Source organism: Bos javanicus, chromosome 4 (assembly GCF_032452875.1).
Source record: "Bos javanicus breed banteng chromosome 4, ARS-OSU_banteng_1.0, whole genome shotgun sequence".
Taxonomy (NCBI): domain Eukaryota; kingdom Metazoa; phylum Chordata; class Mammalia; order Artiodactyla; family Bovidae; genus Bos; species Bos javanicus.
This window is the reverse complement of record NC_083871.1, coordinates 101,712,187-101,733,769: the sequence shown is the minus strand read 5'-3', so window position 1 is coordinate 101,733,769 and position 21,583 is coordinate 101,712,187. Positions and strand designations below refer to the sequence as shown.

The 21,583-nt window shown below is 41.6% G+C and overlaps 1 protein-coding gene across 2 annotated transcripts in view; it reads left to right on the top strand.

The window, feature by feature from the left end:
• Nucleotides 1–21,583, top strand: part of DGKI (diacylglycerol kinase iota) — a 515,206-nt gene that overhangs the window by 437,686 nt on the left and 55,937 nt on the right. For both annotated transcript variants that reach the window (XM_061414831.1, XM_061414832.1), the window contains exon 28: nucleotides 18,943–18,968. In XM_061414831.1, the coding sequence (XP_061270815.1) occupies nucleotides 18,943–18,968 (26 nt within the window). The remainder of the gene's footprint in view (nucleotides 1–18,942; nucleotides 18,969–21,583) is intronic.

The window sequence follows — 21,583 nt, the reverse complement described above, 5'->3', positions numbered from 1 at the left end:
ACACATATAGGATCTTGAAATCCTATGAACACAGTTAAAAAAAAACAGTTTTTATGAACCAATGTTTATAATAAATTGATGAGAAATAGTTGACTCACACTGTTACTGCTACGACCTTAATGAATTTGTCTTTAAAGATGTTTGAAAATGTTTTTCTCTGTGAACAATGTTTTCAGTGTCTATGAAAGTGCTAGTAAAATAACATGTTTCTGGAAACACATTTACTGTCATCATTAATTGTACCACAACAATTCATAACAAGATTATATTTTGACACAAGATTCATAAGGAAGTAATTAAAATTTTAGCAGACAGAATCTGTTTGATTCCTAAGGAAGACTTTTCCTGACTTTAGGATCTATGAGATTAAAGAAAAAATAGGCACTCAGTGGAAACTCTTATATGATCTTTTCAAGTTATCTTTGAGAAAGGACAGACTTACCACTGAATTAAATAGGTTAAGGGAAAACAGGTAAAGGGACCAGAAGATATTATTTAGTTTATGAATAAAAGTAGTATTTTCTAGGTCTTTTATCTTTTGGTTTGTGTGAAACCCCCCAAAATTGACTGAAGGAGATGCACTTTTTCTTAGTGTCCTCAAGTCCTGAGCCTGCAAGAGCTAAGGTAAAGGTCACACGAGTAGAAATAAAAGACACTGAGAGACAGCGTAGGGAACCACCCAAAGGCAGACGTTCAGTCTAGACATCCGTGTGCTCAGATGTCTGCGACCGAGGCAGGACTGGTGGATTATTATGATCAGTAGAGCATTTCTGTCTCTATCAAGAGACAGTATTATCAAAAGTTGAATGATAAGGTATCTGATATGATTTATGATTTGGATTTTTGGCATTGGAATTTAAATGGATTCCATTGGATTGATTGGACTCTAAAAAATGGGTTGAGCCATTCAGTTAGTCATTTATTTTTTGGGAAAATACATATTCCGCACCTTCTAGGTAGGAGCTATATATATATGTGTGTGTGTGTGTGTGTGTGTATACGTGTGGGTGTATATATGTGTGTGTGTACACACACACTGAGGCATTGATGATGTAGAACTAAATGATAAATTATCATCTTTAAAGAACTTATATTCTATGGGAAAATATATTTATATATTTAGAGGAAATACTCAACAAACCAGTTATCATAGTTCCCTATGGCAAGTGTTATAATGGATATATGCATAGAGTGTTCTGGAAACAAGAGGAAAAAGAATTTGCTTCTCCCTCTAGATTTCACTTTTATATTTTTATGTCAAAAGGATGAATATTTAAAGATTTAATGAAAATGTAAGCCTCTAAGGAAAAAGGAGGCTTTTTAAAGGGCTCTCTGCTTATTTTCTTCATCTTTTGCCTGTGATCAGAGAAGTATCTGCTTTTCATCATTCAGTTCAATCTCTCAGTTGTGTCTGACTCTTGGCGACCCCATGAATCACAGCACACCAGGCCTCCCTGTCCATCACCAACTCCTGGAGTTTACCCAAACTCATGTCCATCGAGTTGGTGATGCCATCCAGCCATCTCATCCTCTGTCGTCCCCTTCTCCTCCTGCCTCCATCCCTCCCAGCATCAGAGTCTTTTCCAATTAGTCAACTCTTTGCATGGGGTGGCCAAAGTACTGGAGTTTCAGCCTCAGCATCAGTCCTTCCAATGAACACCCAGGCCTGATCTCCTTTAGGATGGACTGGTTGGATCTCCTTGCAGTCCAAGGGACTCTCAAGAGTCTTGTCCAACACCACAGTTCAAAAGCATCAATTTTCCGGCACTCAGCCTTCTTCACAGTCCAACTCTCACATCCATACCTGACCACTGGAAAAACCATAGCCTTGACTAGACAGACCTTTGTTGGCAAAGTAATGTCTCTGCTTTTTAATATGCTATCTAGGTTGGTCATAACTTTTCTTCCAAGGAGTAAGCGTCTTTTAGTTTCAAGGCTGCAACCACCATCTGCAGTGATTTGGGAGCCCAAAAAATTAAGTCTGACACTGTTTCCACTGTTTCCCCATCTATTTCCCATGAAGTGATGGGACCAGATGCCATGATGTTAGTTTTCTGAATGTTGAGCTTTAAGCCAACTTTTTCACTCTCCTCTTTCACTTTCATCGAGGCTTTTGAATTCCTCTTCACTTTGATCATTATATCACCAGAAAAGTGATAGTGTTAGTCTGTCGGTCCCGTCAGACTCTTTGTGACCCCATGTACTATAGCCCACCAGGCTCCTCTGTCCATGGGATTCTCCAGGCAAGAATACTGAAGTGGGTTGCCATTTCCTTCTCCAGGGGATCTTCCTGACCCAGGGATTGAACCCAGGTCTCCTGCATTACAGGCAAATTCTTTAGCATCTGAGCCACCAGAGAAGCCCTCATCACCAGAAATGCCTGTCAAATAATTGAATATTCCATGACAGTTTCACATCACTCTACCTAAAGTGTCCTTAAGGAAGTTTGTACAACTGGAACATTATTTAAGGATAGCCTAAACACTTAATAATACTTTAAAAAATTGGTCTTTTTAGTGTAGTCTAGAATTCTGAACCACCCTATCAAGAAGATAGATCCCAAACTTCACCTTTTCCCAAAACTCAGAAGTTCTGGTTTGAATATAGGAGTAACAGTTGCTTGCCTGACTTGTCTTCAGCTATTTACTTTGCCCAATTTCTTCTTGGAACATTAGGTGATGGCCTGATTCTAAAAAAAAAAGGATAATTGTGCTTGCTGTCAAAGCTCCAGGTTCTCAACAGGAAGACAGCCTATTGGGCAGCGATTTTGGTTGTGGAAATATCCTTCAAGCATCAAAATCAGATAAGAGGGAGAAAATTAATCCTCTTAGTGGGAGGCAGGTTTTGCTGGAATCTATCTCAGAGATGAGATCAGTGCTGTCAGTATAGAGACAGTCTCTTGTGTCTGCTTCACGAAGATAGTTGGGTCCCATCCCTACTTACCTTTGATGACTCTAAATCTTGCTCTCCCTGGCTAATCACTCAAGCTGGAGAAAGTGCAGTTTAGCTGGCATGTATCTTCCTTTTTTCTTCTTTTTCTCCTAACTTACCTCCAGTCATTATCCTCTCTTGCCAAACACATAATAATACTCTCTCCTTTTATGTGTGCAAAATAATTAATAAGAAATGGTGCTCTGTTCTTTCTCTAATTGCTCCTCAATTGCATGCAGGAAATTAACATCCTATAGTAATAAAGATGCACTGAATCCCTGACTCAGAGAGCTGTTGCTATTTTATAAGCTAGACAGTAAAAGGTGACTGGTGGACACTGGCAGTGGTAGGTACTGCTGACGAGCACAGCATAGGGTGGAGCCAGGAGAAAGAATTGTTCCTAGAAGCCTTTGCATGTCTCCCATGCCATGCTCATATGTGCTGTCACTCAGTCATGTCCGACTCTTTGTGACACTATGGACTGCAGCCCACCAGGCTCCTCTGCCCAAGGAATTCCAGGCAAGAATACTGGAATGTGGTGCCATTTCCTCTTCCGGGGACCTTCCCTATCTGGGGATTGAACCCGCAGGTGGATTCTTTACCACTAGCGCCACCTGAGAAGCCTATGTCGTACGTCTCAATTATGTCGGTAGTGAAGTTTAGTTCTTGAAGAGGTTGTGAATATTCTTTGGACAGAAGGGAGAAATGTGGCTTGTGGGGAGCCAAAAACTATCAACATGTTATGGGTGGAAGAGAATTCTCGGATTTCCAACTAAAAGAGACACGGCAAAGCCAGAGCATTGGGAAGTACGAGAGCAATTTGTGCAGGAAAGCACTTTCCTTGAGTTTGCTGAGAGGCAGAGATCAATGGGAAGGGCATCTCAGGAAATTATTGAGTCTTCTTTAAAATCAAATCAGGGGATTTCTCTTTCCTTCCAACAACACAGAGTGCCATAGGGCATAAGGAAAGCAAGTCAGAAGGTGACAAGAGCCTTTGGGGACAAATTCACTTAAGCACCATTCTAAAACTGGGAAAACAACTCCCATCTCCTTCTGCACTGGAGGAGTTAGAGTGTTTTTATGGCAGTATAGGAATGGGCATTTGTTTGTTTTCAGGGGCTTTGCCAGAAGTGGAAGAATGCACCATGATTTATCTATATCAATTTCTCATTTTCTCCTACAGCTCCTTTCCTGTTTTGTGTTGCTTATAATGTAAATGTTATATAGAAACTGCCCTGTTTTTGGACACAGAAGAGTGGGGAAGAGAGGTGTGTTTTTTTTGGTTTTTTTTTTTGGATTTTGTTTCTCATGCCAGTGTCTAGAACGTGAATTTCCTCTTCTGAGAACTGAGTGAGATGGGAGGAGATGTTGACAGGAAAACTTCCAGAGTATATGACAGTTATCTTCAGGAGAAGCAGCAAAGCCACTCCCAACTCTACCTATTTTTTTCTTCCGTTTTCTGATGCTGGATTCAGAAGTCCTTATGGCATTTCATAAAAATAATTAGCTGTGGGTAAGCCTTGCTCAATCACCTTGGCCCCACAAGGTAAATATTATCTCTCCTGCATGTTGTGGTATGTGAGATAGTTTTTTGTATAAGTTTCTTATTTTAATGGGTTTCCCAGGTGGCTCAGTGGGTAAAGAATCCACCTGCACTGCAGGAGATGTGGGTTCGATCCCTGAGTCAGGCAGATTTCCTGGAATTGGGCATGGCAACCCACTCCAGTATTCTTGCCTGGGAAATCCCATGGACAGAGGAGCTTTGTGGACTACAGTCTCTGGGTCTCAAAGAGTCGGACATGACTGCAGCAGTTGAGCACATTGGCTTGTGTTAATACTGAATGTAGCACTCAGGTGACTTGCCCTCACAATTGAGAGCTTCATGTTTCAATTTATGCTTAAAAAAAAAAGTCCACATTCAGAAAACTCCAGATGGATTGTGTCTCAACAGGAGTTGTAGGCCAGGGTTCCCAGAGTCATTAGGCTAAAGCCGGCAACTCTTTCTAAAAGGTATTCCTTGCTAATGCTCTGGACAGCTCTCCGCAGGTATATTTCCCTTGATCAGATTTTAGAATAGCATGCCTTTTCTATTCCTTTAGTCTCTTTTTAGAAACTAGGCAGGAAACTATATTGCAAAGACTGACTTGTAATATGAACCATCACATCTTTTTTTCTGCGTGATTGTACAATGTCTGATGCAGTTTTTTTGTTGTTGTTATGTTAAATGTATTTCCCTGGAGTGTTCAGATTTTACATAATAAAAAGTGTGATAGTCCAGTTTTCATGTTGAAGGAACTTGGACAGTATTAGATTCTTCTACATCATTTTTTTAATCTGATTTTTCTTGTATCCACTTCCCACTTTTGCCCCTTTGTCCTTGCATTTCCAACACCTTCCTTTCCCTTTGTTGCAGTTCTTAGTGATAAACAGTAGGTGGCAGTACAGTTTCAAGCTCAAAGAGCGTTTAAGGGCCTCCTCACTCTGCAGACTGATTAAGGGCCTCCTCACTCTGCAGACTGATTAAGGAGGGCCTGCTCACTCTGCACAGGAGAAACGGAATTATACAAGCAAGTGGTAAAACAGGGGTGTTTTCAAAACACCAAATATAACTAAACACAGGAACTTATTTAAAAACAGAGGATATTTCAAGTACAGCTCACGTGGGGACCATCGGGTATATATTTGAATAGGAGGAAACTATGAGCATGAATAGAATTAGAAGAAATTTACATCAAAGGAGAAGAACTCACCAAACAGCCTTATTATTTGAGTCCTGGAACTTATTTCCCCACCTCCACACAAATGCCCATCTCTCTCCTTCCTCTTTCCGCACCCTCCCCTCTGTTGGTGGTGAATGTTACCTTTGAGGCTGTTTGGCAGTCCCTGAATGGGTTTGTGACCACTTGAATAGAGAATGTGTTTGTCTTTCTCCCATTTCAATGCCACTCTGTGTGGCTGCTGTAACTTTCATCTCTCACTCTTATTCTCGCCTGCTCCCTTACTGTATGTGCTTTGTTCATTGTCTTAATAGCAATTTTCATAATTAGCAGGGAGGAAAAGAAAACAAAGAGAGGCTTGTATAATTGATGGAGATTCTCAGTGCTGAGGGATTTCTGGTTCTATTTTACCTTGTTGGAGATGCTTGGGGGCTGGAGTGATGGTGGTGAAGATGTCACCTATATCCATGATCTCACTGTCGCTCCCTCAAGCCCTCAAGATGATGTCATGGGCTGGGCATAGCAATCTTTAGGCAATGCATATCCTCAAGGAAAGCTCAAGGGAGAATGCAGTTGCCCAGAGATGATTACCTACAGTCATGCTTTGAGACCATATTAAATCATCCCTAGGCCGGCTTGATTTAAACTGAGTGTTCTTCGTTCATCCACAGTTGCAGGAAATAAATTCAATTTGTGAAGCCTCGTGACTTTAATATAAAACAAGAGAAAAATAAAGATGGTGTTTCTGCAGCAGTGGTGTGTGGACCCTTGAAATGAGCCTGGACAGGATGTCCAGCTGGGAAATCAGTTTCCACTCAGGCCATTTCTCAAGAGTTTGTTAACAGACAGCTAGTAATAATGGCCCAGGCAGGAGACAAGAGTCCAGCCTGGGGAACTTTGCCCAGGCCTGAATGTTGTCTTTTTTCAAAATTGGAATGCAGCTGCTTTACAATGTTGTGTTGGTTTCTGCTGTACAGCAAGGTGAATCAGCCACAAGTACACATATATCTCCTCTTCCTTGCATTTCCTTCCCATTTAAGTTACCACAGAGCACTGAGTAGGGTTCCCTGTGCTACACAGTCAGTTCTCATTAGTAATCTATGTTATACATAGTGGTGTATGTATGGCAATCCCAATCTCCCAGTCTATCCCACCCCCTCCTTCCCTCCTTGATGCCCATATGTTTGCTCTCTATGTCCATGTCTCTAGACGTGCTTGGCAAATAAGTTCATCTGTACCATTTTCCTAGATTCCACATATATAGGTTCAGTTCAGTTCAGTTGCTCAGTTGTGTCCGACTCGTTCCAACCCCATGGACTGCAGCATGCCAGGCTTCCCTGTCCATCACCAATTCCTGGAGCTTGCTCACACTTAGGTCTATCGAGTCAGTGATGCCATCCAACCATCTCATCCTCTGTCGTCCCCTTCTCCTCCTGCCTTCAATCTTTACCAGCAAAAGGGTCTTTTCAAATGAGTCAGTTCTTCACATCACGTGGCCAGAGTATTGGAGTTTCAGCTTTAGCATCAGTCCTTCCAGTGAATATTCAGGACTGATTTCCTTTAGGATGGACTGGTTGGATCTCCTTGCAGTCCAGGAGACACTCAAGAGTCTTCTCCAACACCACAGTTCAAAAGCATCAATTCTTTGGCGCTCAGCTTTCTTTATAGTCCAACTCTCACATCCATACATGACTACTGGAAAAACCATAGCCTTGATGAGACAGACCTTTTTTGGCAAAGTAATGTCTCTGCTTTTTAATATGCTACCTAGATTGGTCATAACTTTCCTTCCAAGGAGTAAGCGTCTTTTAATTTCATGGCTGCAGTCACAATCTGCAGTGATTTTGGAGCCCCCCAAAATAAAGTCTGACACTGTTTCCACTGTTTCCCCATCTATTTGCCATGAAGTGATGAGACCGGATGCCATGATCTTAGTTTTCTGAATGTTGTGCTTTAAGCCAACTTTTTCACTCTCCTCTTTCACTTTCATCAAGAGACTCTTTAGTTCTTCTTCACTTTCTGCCATAAGGGTGGTGTCATCTGCATATCTGAGGTTATTGATATTTCTCCTGGCAATCTTGACTCCAGCTTGTGTTTCCTCCAGCCTAGCGTTTCTCATGATGTACTCTGCATATAAGTTAAATAAGCAGGGTGACAATATACAGCCTTGACATACTACTTTCCCAATTTGGAACCAGTCCATTGTTCCATGTTCAGTTCTAACTGTTGCTTCTTGACCTACCTATAGATTTCTCAGGAGGTGGGTAAGGTGAACTGGTATTCCCATCTCTTGAAGGATTTTTCCACAGTTTGTTGTGAGCTACATAGTCAAAAAGGCTTTGGTGTAATCAATAAAGCAGAAGTAGATGTTTTTCTGGAATTCTTTTACTTTTTCAATGATCCAACAGATGTTGGCAATTTATTTTCCTGTTTCCGACTGACTTCTCTCTGTGTGACAGTCTCTAGGTCCATCCACATCTCTGCAAATCAGGCCTGAATGTTCTTCATGTTCTTCAGTAGGAATAAGTGCATCAGCACACGATGGGAGCCTATATGCACAGATACTAGGTTTCACCAAAGTGTGAGAAAAGTGGGCAAGTCCAGGGAACTTTCAGGGCTGTGGTCAGGAGAGGGCAGAAGGAATGAATGTAGAATGACAAAGGAGAGAGGGAAAGAATAGAGTTGACATAAAACTGGAAGAAACCAGATGCTTCTCTTTCTCTTCCTAAGTAGGATGGATGATCGACCCTCTGCTTATAGAAAGTAGTGTTTTTGCTCATCCCAAAAGCTGGAGTGTTAAGAGAAAAGGTAGGCATGAAAAGGAAAATCGGTGAAACATACATCGAGAGTTGCTTTCAAAGTACAGACACGGACTTGCTTGTTCGTGAAGACTTCACGCCTGAGGGCGGTTTATTTGTAGTGTGCCAGGAGGATTCTAGAGGTAGTGTGGCTCCTGGACCACCATACTGTGTTTCTTCCTGTGTTTTCTATTCTAATTTCATAATGGCAACCAGAAAATGAAGGGGACCTCGGCTCATCCAGCCAGGCCTGTAAGTTGATAGGAAATATCTCAGAGCTCCCCTCCCCTATCCACATTCTTATAGAAATGTCTCATTCGTATTTTCAGAATACGAATCTTTGTTTTTGTGTCCGGTGGCTCAGATGGTAAAAAGCCCACCTTCAATGCAGGAGACCTGGGTCGGGAAGATCCCCGGGAGAAGGAAATGGTAACCCATTCCAGTATTCTTGCCTGGAGAATTCCATGGACAGAGGAGCCTGGCGGGCTACAGTCCATGTGGTAGCAAAGAGTTGGACATGATTGAGCGATCAATGCTTTCACTTTCTTTGAAGTGCCTTTTACACATGTGCTATATTTTCATTCCAAACTCACCTCTGTGTGGTGACCTGGTTCGTTGCCAACTCCAAGCCAGGTGATGGTTTAGAAACTCTTAAGTAGAAAGTCTTATGTGTTGGGTACACTGGGAAAGAAAGATTGATGTTCATTTGTGAGTGATCCTCTCTAAAAAGTAGTAGACCAGTATAGGTGGCACCCCAATATTCATCTGATCTATCTTTAGGAAAGATTGTGCAAAATGGATAGTCTATTGATCTACCCCTTTCCTAGTGGGGAAATGATACCGATGTTCCAAGGAAGGGCCAAGAAAGAAAGCCATGGATGCTATCAAGATAAAACCATGGGATAAAAAAAAAAAAGACAATATTTTTAGAGGCCTTTTAAAAAAGTAGAGTCAGAACAGTATTACTCAAATACAAAAGATATCACATTTGAAGAGCTTGTAGATTTACAGCATCTCAGATTTCATAGAAGTTTCCAAGAAAATGCATGTTTCAAAAATGTACAGCAAAGAATATTAACACATCATAAAGGCTGAACTAGTCATGATGCCTTATCACCTCAGTTCTAGCTTTATTGATTAAAAACAGTAAAACATCACAAGCAGTGGCATATTTCTCAAAGACTTTCACCTTCATAACCAGGACATACTTGTGCTCTCTTATTACTACATCGCTGGTAGAAAACTGGGCACATTTTTCAGTGTCCTTAAGCCTTGTGATTGATCGACTGAAAGATCAGAGGCCTTGACGGGAAGCTTGCTGATGGAAGGCAATTTACACAAGCATCTTTGTGATTCTCAGAGGTTCCTTGTGTCTTGATGATGACACGGTCTAGAAGCAGTCCCGTCCAGGACAGCAGCTGCAGCCAGGGTGTGCTTCATGTCTCATCCCCTTGGATTGTTGATATCTGCATACACTAATCTTACGATTCATTCTGAGATGCTATAACTGTATTTAAGCAGATCATTTCGTATTTCCTTTTTCTTGAAAACGTCCCTTTCCAGAGGAGAACAAACCGATCCCCTAGCAGACCTTGGAGACGTTCCTGAAGCTGACAGTCTTAAACTCAGATTTTTTTTTTTTTTTTTTACTGTATTGTTTTTTGTTAAGAATTCAAGTGACTTTTACTTTGAGATCAATAGCTATAATATGGCTATGGAATTTTCAGTATGAAAATATTTTACCAGTTAAACCATATAATTCCCATCTGAAAGCAATGTCTTATTTTCCTGAAAAGTGTTAGTCACTCAGTCATGTCTGACTCTTTGCAACCCCATGGTAGCAAAGTAGCCCACCAGTCTCCTTTGTCTATGGGATTATCCAGGCAAGAATACTGGAGGAGGTTAGCCATTCCCTTCTCCAGGGGATCTTTCCAACCCAGAGATGGAACCTGGGTCTCCCGCATTACAAGCAGATTCTTTACCATCTGAGCTGCCAGGAAAGCATTTATTTTCAGGTTCCCATGTATACTCTCATTTGAGAAGTCTTACCTTCATTTGAAGGGAAAGAAAAGTATGAATATTCAAGTAAGTGGGGTTAACATTGGAAAGGGGACTTTCACTAGCCCATGTTCAAATTAAGATTCATAGAAAAGTGTATCAGAGTGGCTTAAAAAGCAAAACTCTTCCACAAAGCAGATATTTGAAGGGATGAATAAATGAATGGATTCCTTCTTAATGCAGTTTTAATTGTGAGTCACCTCCTTTTAATCCTTTTATTTCCCCAGTGCAGTGGGGACACAGTAGGGAAAGCCTGCAGGTTTTTTCTATAATTTAATAATTCAAAGATCTGGGTAAACCTTTATACTTGTCCTCTGCTGTGGTCTTCTAGCTTTTTTTTGACTGTTGTGTTTCTTCTTTAAGTTTCTGTTCAGACTCTGTTTCCTTCCCTTGTTTCTTCCTTCCTCCCCTTATTCCATCTATTGATCTCATGGCAAAGCATTAAGTTTTTACTTGCTTCTTGCCGTTGTCTTTTTAGTGCGGACTCTGCCTGTGTTTTATCTGTCAGAAATCCCTGTTCTGCTCTCTTCTTAGGGTAGTTTTGTGTAGATGTCCTGCTGATCCCCTTTTGTTCATAACTCACATTTGTTTGGGGCGAGTTCTTTTTAGAACTACTGCTTGGGATGAATAATTAGGGAAAGAAGGTTGGTGGGTTTCTGGAAACTTTGAGTCTCTAGTCTTCATACTCTTTCTTAGCAGCACTCTCCTCTAGGGTTTGCTTCTGCTCCTGAATGGCTCAGAGCTAAGGGCTTTGGTTAGCCTTGTCTCCTCATTTAAGATGGACACATTCTGTCTGCTTGAACGTGGTCCAGCTTTACTAGACTTAGTAGCTCTTCATATCTAATAATTCCAATTTAGGGACGTCTTCTAGTTTAGCCAGAGATGATGCTTTCTTTTCTGTTTCTCATTGTCCCTGTTATTTGCCATGGATTTCAAAAAGGATTGAAGAGCACACGGATGCGGAGGTTCTGCGATTCTAGTCTGTAGCTTGTCTTCTGACTTTATTCTCACTGTTTTGTGATCTGCTCTGTCCCCAACTGCACGATCAAAAGCACAGATGAGAAGCTGTGACTTCTCTGCATCAGAACTTTGCTCCGTGTAGCTTAGAACCTAAATGACAAGCCCCTCAGCCTCTATATGAAACGCCCCTCCCTCTTGTGGCTCTAGGCATAATGTTTATGACTCCTCTACATGCGAGCAACACTAAGTTGCTTGTATATCTGATCACATGTTGTGAAATTTTCTATCCTAATCCTTTCTCATATGCCTGTAGCCTCCACCTGAAATAATTCTTTGTTTCTTACTTACCTAATAGGCTTCGACTTATCCTTCAAGCCCAAATCGTTTATAAATTTTTTGATGATGGCCGTTCTGACCAGTGTGAGGTAACTACCTCACTGTGATTTTGATTTGAATTTCTCTAATAACTGGTGATATTGAGCATCTTTTCATGTGTTTCCTGGCCATCTGGATATCTTCTTTGGAGAAATGTCTGTTTAGGTCTTTTGCTCATTTTTTGATTGTATTATTTATTTTTTTTGATATTGAGCTGCAAGAGATGTTTGTATATTTTGGAGATGTGGGTGAACCTGGAGTCTGCTGTACAGATTGAAGTAAGTCAAAAAGAAAAACAAATAATCATATATTAACGCATATATCTGGAAGTTAGAAAAATGGTACCGATGAACCTATTTGCAGAGCAACAATAGAAAGGCATGCATTTTCCCCCAAGAGAAAGGACTTGGGGACACGTGGTGGGGACAGGGGAGGCTGGAAAGAGTTGAGAGAGGAGCACTGAAACATACACATCCAGTTCAGTCACTCAGTCGTGTCCGACTCTTTGCGACCCCAAGGACTACAGCACACCAGACCTCCTTGTCCATCACCAACTCCCAGAGTTCACTCAAACTCATGTCCACTGAGTTGGTGATGCATCCAACCATCTCATCCTCTGTCGTCCCCTTCTCCTCCTGCCTTCAATCTTTCCCAGCATCAGGGTCTTTTCCAGTGAGTCAGCTCTTCGCATGAGGTTGCCAAAGTATTGGAGTTTCAGCTTCAGCACCAGTCCTTCCAGTGAACACCCAGGACTGATTTCCTTTAGGATGGACTGGTTGGATCTCCCTGCAGTCCAAGGGACTCTCAAGAGTCTTCTCCAACACCACAGTTCAAAAGCATCAATTCTCTGGCGCTCAGCTTTCTTTATAGTCCAACCCTCTTATCCATACATGACCACTGGAAAAACCATAGCCTTGACTAGATGGACCTTTGTTGACAAAGTAATGTCTCTGCTTTTTAATATGCTGTCTAGGTTGGTCATAACTTTCCTCCCAAAGAATAAGCGTCTTTTAATTTCATGGCTGCAGTCCCCATCTGCAGTGATTTTGGAGCCCAAAAAAATAAAGTCTGACACTGTTTCCCCATCTGTTTGCCATGAAGTAATGGGACCAGATGCCATGATCTTCGTATTCTGAATGTTGAGCTTTAAGCCAACGTTTTCACTCTCCTCTTTCACTTTCATCAAGAGGCTCTTTAGTTCTTCTTCACTTTCTGCCATAAGGGTGGTGTCATCTGCATATCTGAGGTTATTGATATTTCTCCTGGCAATCTTGATTCCAGCTTGTGCTTCATCCAGCCCAGTGTTTCTCATGATGTACTCTGCATATAAGTTAAATAAGCAGGGTGACAATATACAGCCTTGACGTACTCCTTTTCCTATTTGGAACCAGTCTGTTGTTCTATGTCCAGTTCTAACTGTTGCTTCCTGATCTGCATATAGATTTCTCGGGAGGCAGGTAAGGTGGTCTGGAATTCCCATCTCTTTCAGAATTTTTCAGTTTGTGGTGATCCACACAGTCAAAATCTTCAGCATAGTCAGTAAAGCAGAGATAGATATTTTTCTGGAACTCTTGCTTTTTCATTGATCCAACGGATGTTGGCAATTTGATCTCTGGTTCCTCTGCCTTTTCTAAATCCAGCTTGAACATCTGAAAGTTCACGGTTCGCATATTGTTGAAGCCTGGCTTAGAGAATTTTGAGTATTACTTTACTAGCGTGTGAGATGAATGCAATTGTGTGGTAGTTTGAGCATTCTTTGGCATTGCCTTTCTTTGGGATTGGAATGAATACTGACCTTTTCCAGTCCTGTGGCCACTGCTGAGTTTTCCAAATTTGCTGGCAATACATATACATTACCATATGTGAACTAGATAGCTGGCAGGAATCTGCTGTATTGCACAGGGAGCTCAGCTCAGTGCTCTGTGTTGAACTGTAGGGGTGGGATGAGGGGCAGAAGGGAGGCTCAAGAGGCAAGGGATATATGTATATTTAAGCTGATTATTTCATTGTACAGCAGAAACCAACACACAATTTTAAAAGCAATTATATGCCAACTAAAAACAAAAAAAAAGCCCAGCTCAGACAGTTCTTGAGTTTTGAAGCCTTCTTTTACTTTTTTTGAAAGAGCACTGGTCTTCCTCTCTTCTGTGCTCTTTACTCATACATGTTTTGATGATTGCAGTTTTTCATTATAATCATTTGGTTAGATATTTTCCTCCTACACTAGGTTATGTGTTCCTTGAAATTGATGTCTTGTTTCTTTGTCAATCTACATCACATTTAGGGCCTGGTGGTTAAGAGGGTCTCAAGTAACAGTTATTCAGGTTCAAGTCATTATAAATGGAAAGATTCAGATCTGAATAATCATTATTCAGGGTTAATAAAATAGGTGAAAGATTTTTAAATGCTGGACTTGAATTTCTGTTTTCACTGTCTCTGCTGGATTTGAATGGAATGTAAATAAACATGTGAAATAATACCAAAACAAACAAAACAGGACAAAATCAAGTATAAAGTTCCTGTTGTTGTTCAGCCACTAAGTCGTATCTGACTCTTTTGTGACCCTGTTGACCGTAGCCCACCAGGCTCCTCTGTCCATGGGATTTCTCAGGCAAGAATACTAGAGTGGGTTGCCATTTCCTTCTCCAGGGGATCTTCCCAACCCAGGAATCTAACCTGCATCTCCTGCATCGGCAGGTGGATTCTCTGCCCCTGAGCCACCAGGGAAGCCCATCATAAAAGAAACCTGTGGTGAGGAAAAAAGTGAGGAGGCAAACTCTAAATCCTGGAGCTATTTGAGCGCTAGAATCCCATGGACGGAGGAGCCTGGTGGGCTGCAGTCCATGGGGTCGAGAAGAGTCGGACACGACTGAGCGACTTCACTTTCACTTTTCACCTTCATGCATTGGAGAAGGAAATGGCAACCCACTCCAGTGTTCTTGCCTGGAGAATCCCAGGGACTGAGGAGCCTGGTGAGCTGCCGTCTATGGGGTCGCACAGAGTCGGACATGACTGAAGCGATTTAGCAGCAGCAGCAGCAGCAGCAGCAGCAGCAGCAGCAAAGCTATAGTCAGCATTAAGAGAGTAGATACTTTTTCCAGGATAAAATGTATGTGGAGGAGAAATGAGCAGGCTGGGACAACACTTCAAGTCATTCAGGTGCAACTGGAGGAAAAGCAGCGAGCTTTCTTGCCTTCCTGCGTTGTCAGGTTAAGGAAGGTTATCTCTTCCCGGGACTCAACCTCTCTGTTTTAAAAATAACTGTGTATACTGCTGATTTCATGGTATTTCTTCTCTCCTGAGCTAAGTTCCATAAAACTTTTTATGCCCATTTCCAGCAATAATGGATGATGTGCCTGTCTCAGTGGAATAATTTAGTGACTCGCTCCGGTGAAAGGTGAAATGCTGAGTGAGGATTGAAATACTCCATATGTCTTAAAATTCCACAAACCTAGGCGTGTGGGAGACATTCCACACAGAAACTCAACATGACTAATCCTTAGAAAACAGTCTGAAATCGATCTTTCTTCCCCGCTGCCTGGACATACCGCAGAAGGCATCCCCCTGGGGCTCTCATGGAGCCATCTGGAATTTTTCAGGTTTAATATTAGTACTTTGCTTCTACAGAAAGGCAGCAAAAACCCTTCCTCCTGGGTCTTCCACCTGAGACATCTAGTGGTCCATCCATCGGCATGGATTTTCCTTTATTCCTATAACTCTGTGAGAAATTAATTGTGAACCATCCAAGACAGGCTTTTGCTTACTTCTCATCAGAAAACACCATGAATGAAGATGTTTCCTTGTTACTAGCTCTTTTTTATGTCCTGGGTAGCTTAAAAAATTCTCCAGTTTCTTTTTTCCTTTTTAATTTTTATTTTGTGCAGGAGTGGTGTTGATTAATGATGCTGTGTTAGTTTCAGGAGTGCAGCAAAAGTGATTGATGTACATACACATATGTCAGTTCTTTTTCAAATTCCTTTCCCATTTAGGTTGGAACAGAGTATTGAGCAGAGTCCCCTGTGCTATACAGTAGGCCCTTGTTGGTTATGTTTTAAATATAGCAGTGTGTACATGTCAATCCTGCTGCTCCTTTGTTCAGGCCCCTCTGGTCCTTTATTGGATGGTGGGCATGTCTGGGGTGGGGTGGAGCCTGGAGAGTGCCCACATCGTCACTAATGTGAAGCTTCAGATCACTCCCTGGATCCTTCCTTCCTAGCTGACCTAGGAGCTGGCAGACTAGAAGGTAGTTTGAAGGTGATGTGATTTTTGAGGAGTTCCAGAATGTGTCTGAGTCCAAACTCTAGTGTATGGTGCTGAAATTAATGCCATTTCATACCTTTTAATCAGGGATCCTCTGTGTTCTAAATAAGACATGGTCCTAGTTTCCAAGGAGCTCACAGCCTAGTGGGGCTTCCCTGGTGGCTCAATGGTAAAGAATCTGCCTGCCAAGCAGGAGAGGCAGATTCGATCCCTGGGTCAGGAAGAAGGGATCTCCTTCCTGGGAAAGGAAATTGCACCCCACTCCAGTATTCTTGCCTGGGAAATCTCATGGACAGAGGAGCCTGGTGGGCTGCAGTCATTGGGGTTGCAAAGAGTTGGACACGACTTAGCAACTAAACCACCACCACCACCACAGCTTAGTGAGAAGGCTGGTGTGTGAAAGTATGAAACAGTGGCCCTTAGGGAGAGGACAGGTCAGCTCCACCTGGGAGTCCCAGTGGCATTTCTCAAGCAGATGCCACAGAGATGATTTAGGGTGGTGTCAGGGGCCCTCCCTGTGTCTGCCTCCCAGATGCCTACTTACTCTCCACCAGATCTTGGGACCCTCTGTAGTCTTCACATGCAAGTGTCTACTTAAAGAGACTGCTGAGGTTGAACTAATTTCACACTTCACCACCCAGTGAAAGTTAAGGCTGTCTCACCATTACTCCTATGTCTGTATTACTGTACTGCTTGTTCACATAATGGACAAAAATATTTCTGATCAGTAGATAAAGTAAAATGGTATTGGGCATCCCAAAGTAGCTAAAATTGTCCTTCAACCACTATGTCCCAATTGAATCATCCTTGCCTCAATGTTTGCATCCTGTCTCATAAACATTATATTGTTGTTGTTGTTCAGTTGCTAAGTCGTGTCTGATGCTTTGCAACTCCATGGACTGCAGCACGCCAAGCTTCCCTGTCTTTCACTATCTCCCGGAGCTTGCTCAAACTCATGTCCACTGAGTCGGTGATGCCATCCAACCATCTCATCCCCCTTCACCCCTTTCTCCTCTTGCCCTCAATCTTTACCAGCATCAGAGTCTTTTCCAATGAGTTGGCTCTTCGCATCAAGTGGCCAAAGTATTGGAGCTTTATCATCAACCTTGCAATGAATATTTAGGGTTGACTTTCTTTATGATTGACTGGTTTGATCTCCTTGCTGTCTAAAGGACTCTCCAGAGTCTTCTGTGGCACCACAGTTCGAAAACACCACAGTTCTTCAATGCTCAGTTTTCTTTATGGTCCAACTCTCACATCTGTACATGACTCCTGGAAAAACCATAGCTTTGACTGTATAGACCTCTGTTGGCAAAGTGATGTTTCTGCTTTTTAGTATGCTGTCTAGGTTTAGTTGTATTATGACTACATATAAATATTAGTTATTTAAGTTTGGTAGCTTTATTACCAAACTCACGCATTAGCCTTTGGTCATCTCCCTGCTATGGGCCCCAGCGGGCCCATCGTTTAGAGAGGACCCCTCCCTCCTGGTTTCTTGCCTCTCGCTTCAAACTTCCAACACCTCTGAAGATGGTATTATACATCTCTTTCTCCCAAGTAAAGCATGAGTTGGTAGTCAAGACAGTATCTTTCAAGCTTGAGGGGAATTCATCCACAAGGTTGTGTCTGTATTGCCCCAATTAACTTAATATGTAGTCAGCTGAGAAAGAAAAGGTTTTAATTGTGAAAGGGGTTGATGCATTATCCACTGGTATCTTTTGGCATCTTTCTTCTCTTTAATGTCACTTTATTTTTGTTTTTTGGCCATACCCTGTGGCATGTGGGGTCTTAGTTCCCTGACCAGAGTTGGTACCCACACCCCCTGCATTGGAATCAAGGAGTCTTAATCACTGGATCACCAGGGAAGTCCCATCCATTGGTATCTTAATGTCGTAATTAAACCTGAGCCTCAAATGATAGGTAAAAGTCACCGATTTGTGAAAATTCTGTGGGACCCCAGTGGTTGCCCTATTGTCTAATCCTGATTCTGATAGGTTTAGAAACACAAAGCCAACTTATAAAGTGTCTATGTCATATCACTCAAACATTAAATTCCATGAACAGTGGAAGCAAAAACCAATAATGCTTAGGGAACATCATTGCTTTTTACTTTGGTTTCATTTTTTATTGTCCAAGTAGATTTCTTTTTACCGATAGACACTTAATCTAGGGCTTATTTACCTCCCTGGCATTTTCTCTGGAGAGCTGGCCTTGGGCAGTAGTGGCATGGCAAGGATTTTGTCCATCATCACATTTCTGTGAGTTCTTTTTTCGTGTGTGATAAATCCAGACAGTTTAACTAAGTTTGTTTCAGTCTTACATCACCATGCCAACAGACTGTTTTTTGAATGTTATTTGTTTATACATGTTTGGCTGCTCTGGGTCTTCACTGATGCGCGAGGACTTTCTCTAATTGCGGTTCATGGGCTTCTCGTCGGGGTGGCTTCCTTTGTTACAGAACACAGCCTCTAGGCAGGCAGGCTCAGTAGTTGCAGTGCGCAGGCTCAGTTGCTCTGTGGCATGTGGGATCTCCCCAGATCAGGAATCAAACTCATGTCTACTGCATTACCAGGCAGATTCTTAACCACCAAACCAGCAGGGAAGTCCCACTAATAGACTCTTTTAGTAAAAGATCTACCACTTAACTAATCCAGGTAAGCTTTGGGAGTTACTCACTGGAATATACCATACAACCAACACATTAATTATACCATCTACTGTATTGAATTTCTGTTTAACTGAATTTTCATGGTGTAATTTCGACAAAATTATTCTTGATCATTGTACTTAGAATTATCAGTATCACTTGCAAAAGATTTATCATGCTTATTGTCTCATTTTAGGTCACCAGTCTCTTCAGAAGATCACGGTAAGAATCTGTCTTACTTATACTAATTCAAAGGTGAAAGTTGAGCTGTGGTCCTTGCATTTCATTGTCAGCAGAATCATTTAAGAAAATGTCTTTAAGATGTTTGTCTTGTGTTTTTTAAGTGCCAATTATGAAATGCTTTTAAAAGCTTAATTCACCCTAGCTGAATTTGGTATCTTGTACTATCTTCAGATCTGTTACAACTTATTTGTTTGACAAATATTGTAAAGTTTAATGTATTCTGATTTCCGTCCCATCTCTGGATATAGTTAACCCTTGACCCATGTGGGGATTAGGAGCACCAGTCCTCCACACAGTCAGAAATCTGTGTGTGACTTAGAGCTGACCCTTCGTATCTGTGATCTCTCCATTTTCTTGAATTCAACCAGCTGTGATTCCTGTAGTGCCGTAGTTTTTACTATTGAAAATAATTCCTCACACAAGTGGACCTGGGCAGGTCAAACTCATGTTGTTCAAGGGTTAACTGTACTTTTTGTGACTTTGGGCTAGTCGTGTGACTTCTCTGAGTCACAGATTTCACCTTTAAAATGGGGGTTGTAGTACATATTTCCCAAAGTCCCTTCCAAATGGGACACTGAGATGTGTGGAGGATGTTATGAATCTGATATGAGGCTGAGTGGTAGTTGTCTGAGTTGTCACACAGTTAAGATGAGTTATTTACATTTTAAGAGACAACTGTCTTATTCAAAGGAGAATGTGTATAGTTTTGTCTCAGCTAAGCTTTGAAGTTGTGTGTGTATTCAATCAGTCGGTCAAAAATGTTTAAGTGTTTACAGTGGGTCAGTTATATGATCATGTTATACAGGTATGCTGTGCGGGGCTATGTGCAGGGACAGGATGATGCGTGACACACAGCTTTCTCCCTCAAGGATTTTTTGGGGGATGGAGTTAGTGGAATGCCATATACCTGCTGCTATACAAAACAAAATGCAATTCATCTTATAAAAGAGGGATGAGCTAGGACTGTAAGAGTACCATGGATGTTCTCCTTCATGCTCTTCCTATTCAGCTAAGGCACCATGATTTATTTAGGCAATCAAGTAAAAAAATAAAAGACATGTTTTAAGTTTTCCTCTTCACCCTCTATTTCCTACCTGGTCACTAAATTCTGCCAACCCTATTTTTTATACTACTTTTTTCTCTGTTTTCTTTTTCATTCCCATTCCTTTTGTTTAGGGCCTCTCTCTGTCTTACTTGGACCTTTAAAAGTGCCTTCTAACTGATAGCCATTCCTCTAGAATTCCTTCTTTTATTTCACTTTGTAACTGCCTATCACCAAAACTGATTATGGCAAAAATCTACTCCCATAGCCTGTGGGGTGAAACCTTTTCACTAGACCAACAGTTGTATTCTTCTTTCCAATGCTGAACTTAAACCTGAACTAGAAAGTCCTAGATGATGGACTCTGTCTTCCTCTCCTGGTTGTTGTTTCTCTGGGCATCTTTTCCCTTCTCTCTGTGCTCTAGCCATGAGGTGCTATGTATAGTTTCTGAAACTCACCATATTTATAATGTTTCCCACTTTTATCCAGACTGTTCTGACCGAGGTCCCTCCTCCTTTTTGTCAAAGAGAGTTTATCCTTGTCAATCATCCATCCTCCATGAGAGCCTTCTACCCTGCTTAAAAATGCAATGCACATTTTTCTTCATTCTAGAATTTGACTTAAAAATTTGATGCTTGATTTACCAGTCTTCCCCGCTAGACTGTGAGTTTTTTGATAAAGATCCCAACAAACAGCAAACATTCAAAAGATGTTTATTAATTGAATATACTGACGAGAGAGGGGGCAGTTTTTAAGCAGACCTGTTCTGCTGCCATATCATAACGTCTTTCTCTACATTGGAATAAAGTTGTGTCGTGTTTTATGAAAAATCATAGGGCAGTTATGTTCAGGCCTATCAAGTCAAGTATCGACCATCTAATGATGACCTACTGTTGTATGCTATTTTGTCCATCAGTGTTGGTATGACTGGGTTTTTTAAATTGCATATTTAGGAGCCCTTGGATTTCAGGTTCATATGATAAACCAGAAACTTATGTTCAGTATTTATTTTGAACTGGGGTTTACTGTAATGAACTTTGTTTGCATTCGCCTTCTTCTCTGTATAAGAACTTATTCCCTATTCCAGAATAAAAGGGAGTGAGACTTTAGAATTCCATTTCTATAGTCCATAGTCCACTGGGAATTCTTAAGGATTATGAGCTATCAGTGAGCACTGCCCGTATCCTGGGGAGTCCTGAAAGGTGATGACTACCAGGAAGTCTTGTTCAGTATTAACAGCACTTCAGAATCGATTATTTTGAAAATGGGTGTATGTGATCAGTTAAAGGAACATTATCCAAACTTAGGGTTTTTCCATCCATGGAGAAGGCAGTGGCACCCCACTCCAGTACTCTTGCCTGGAGAATCCCATGGATGGAGGAGCCTGGTGGGCTACAGTCCATGGGGTCGCTGGGAGTCGGACACGACTGAGGGACTTCACTTTCACTTTTCACTTTCATGCATTGGAGAAGGAAATGGCAACCCACTCCAGTGTTCTTGCCTTGAGAATCCTGGGGATGGGGGAGCCTGGTGGGCTGCCATCTATGGGGTC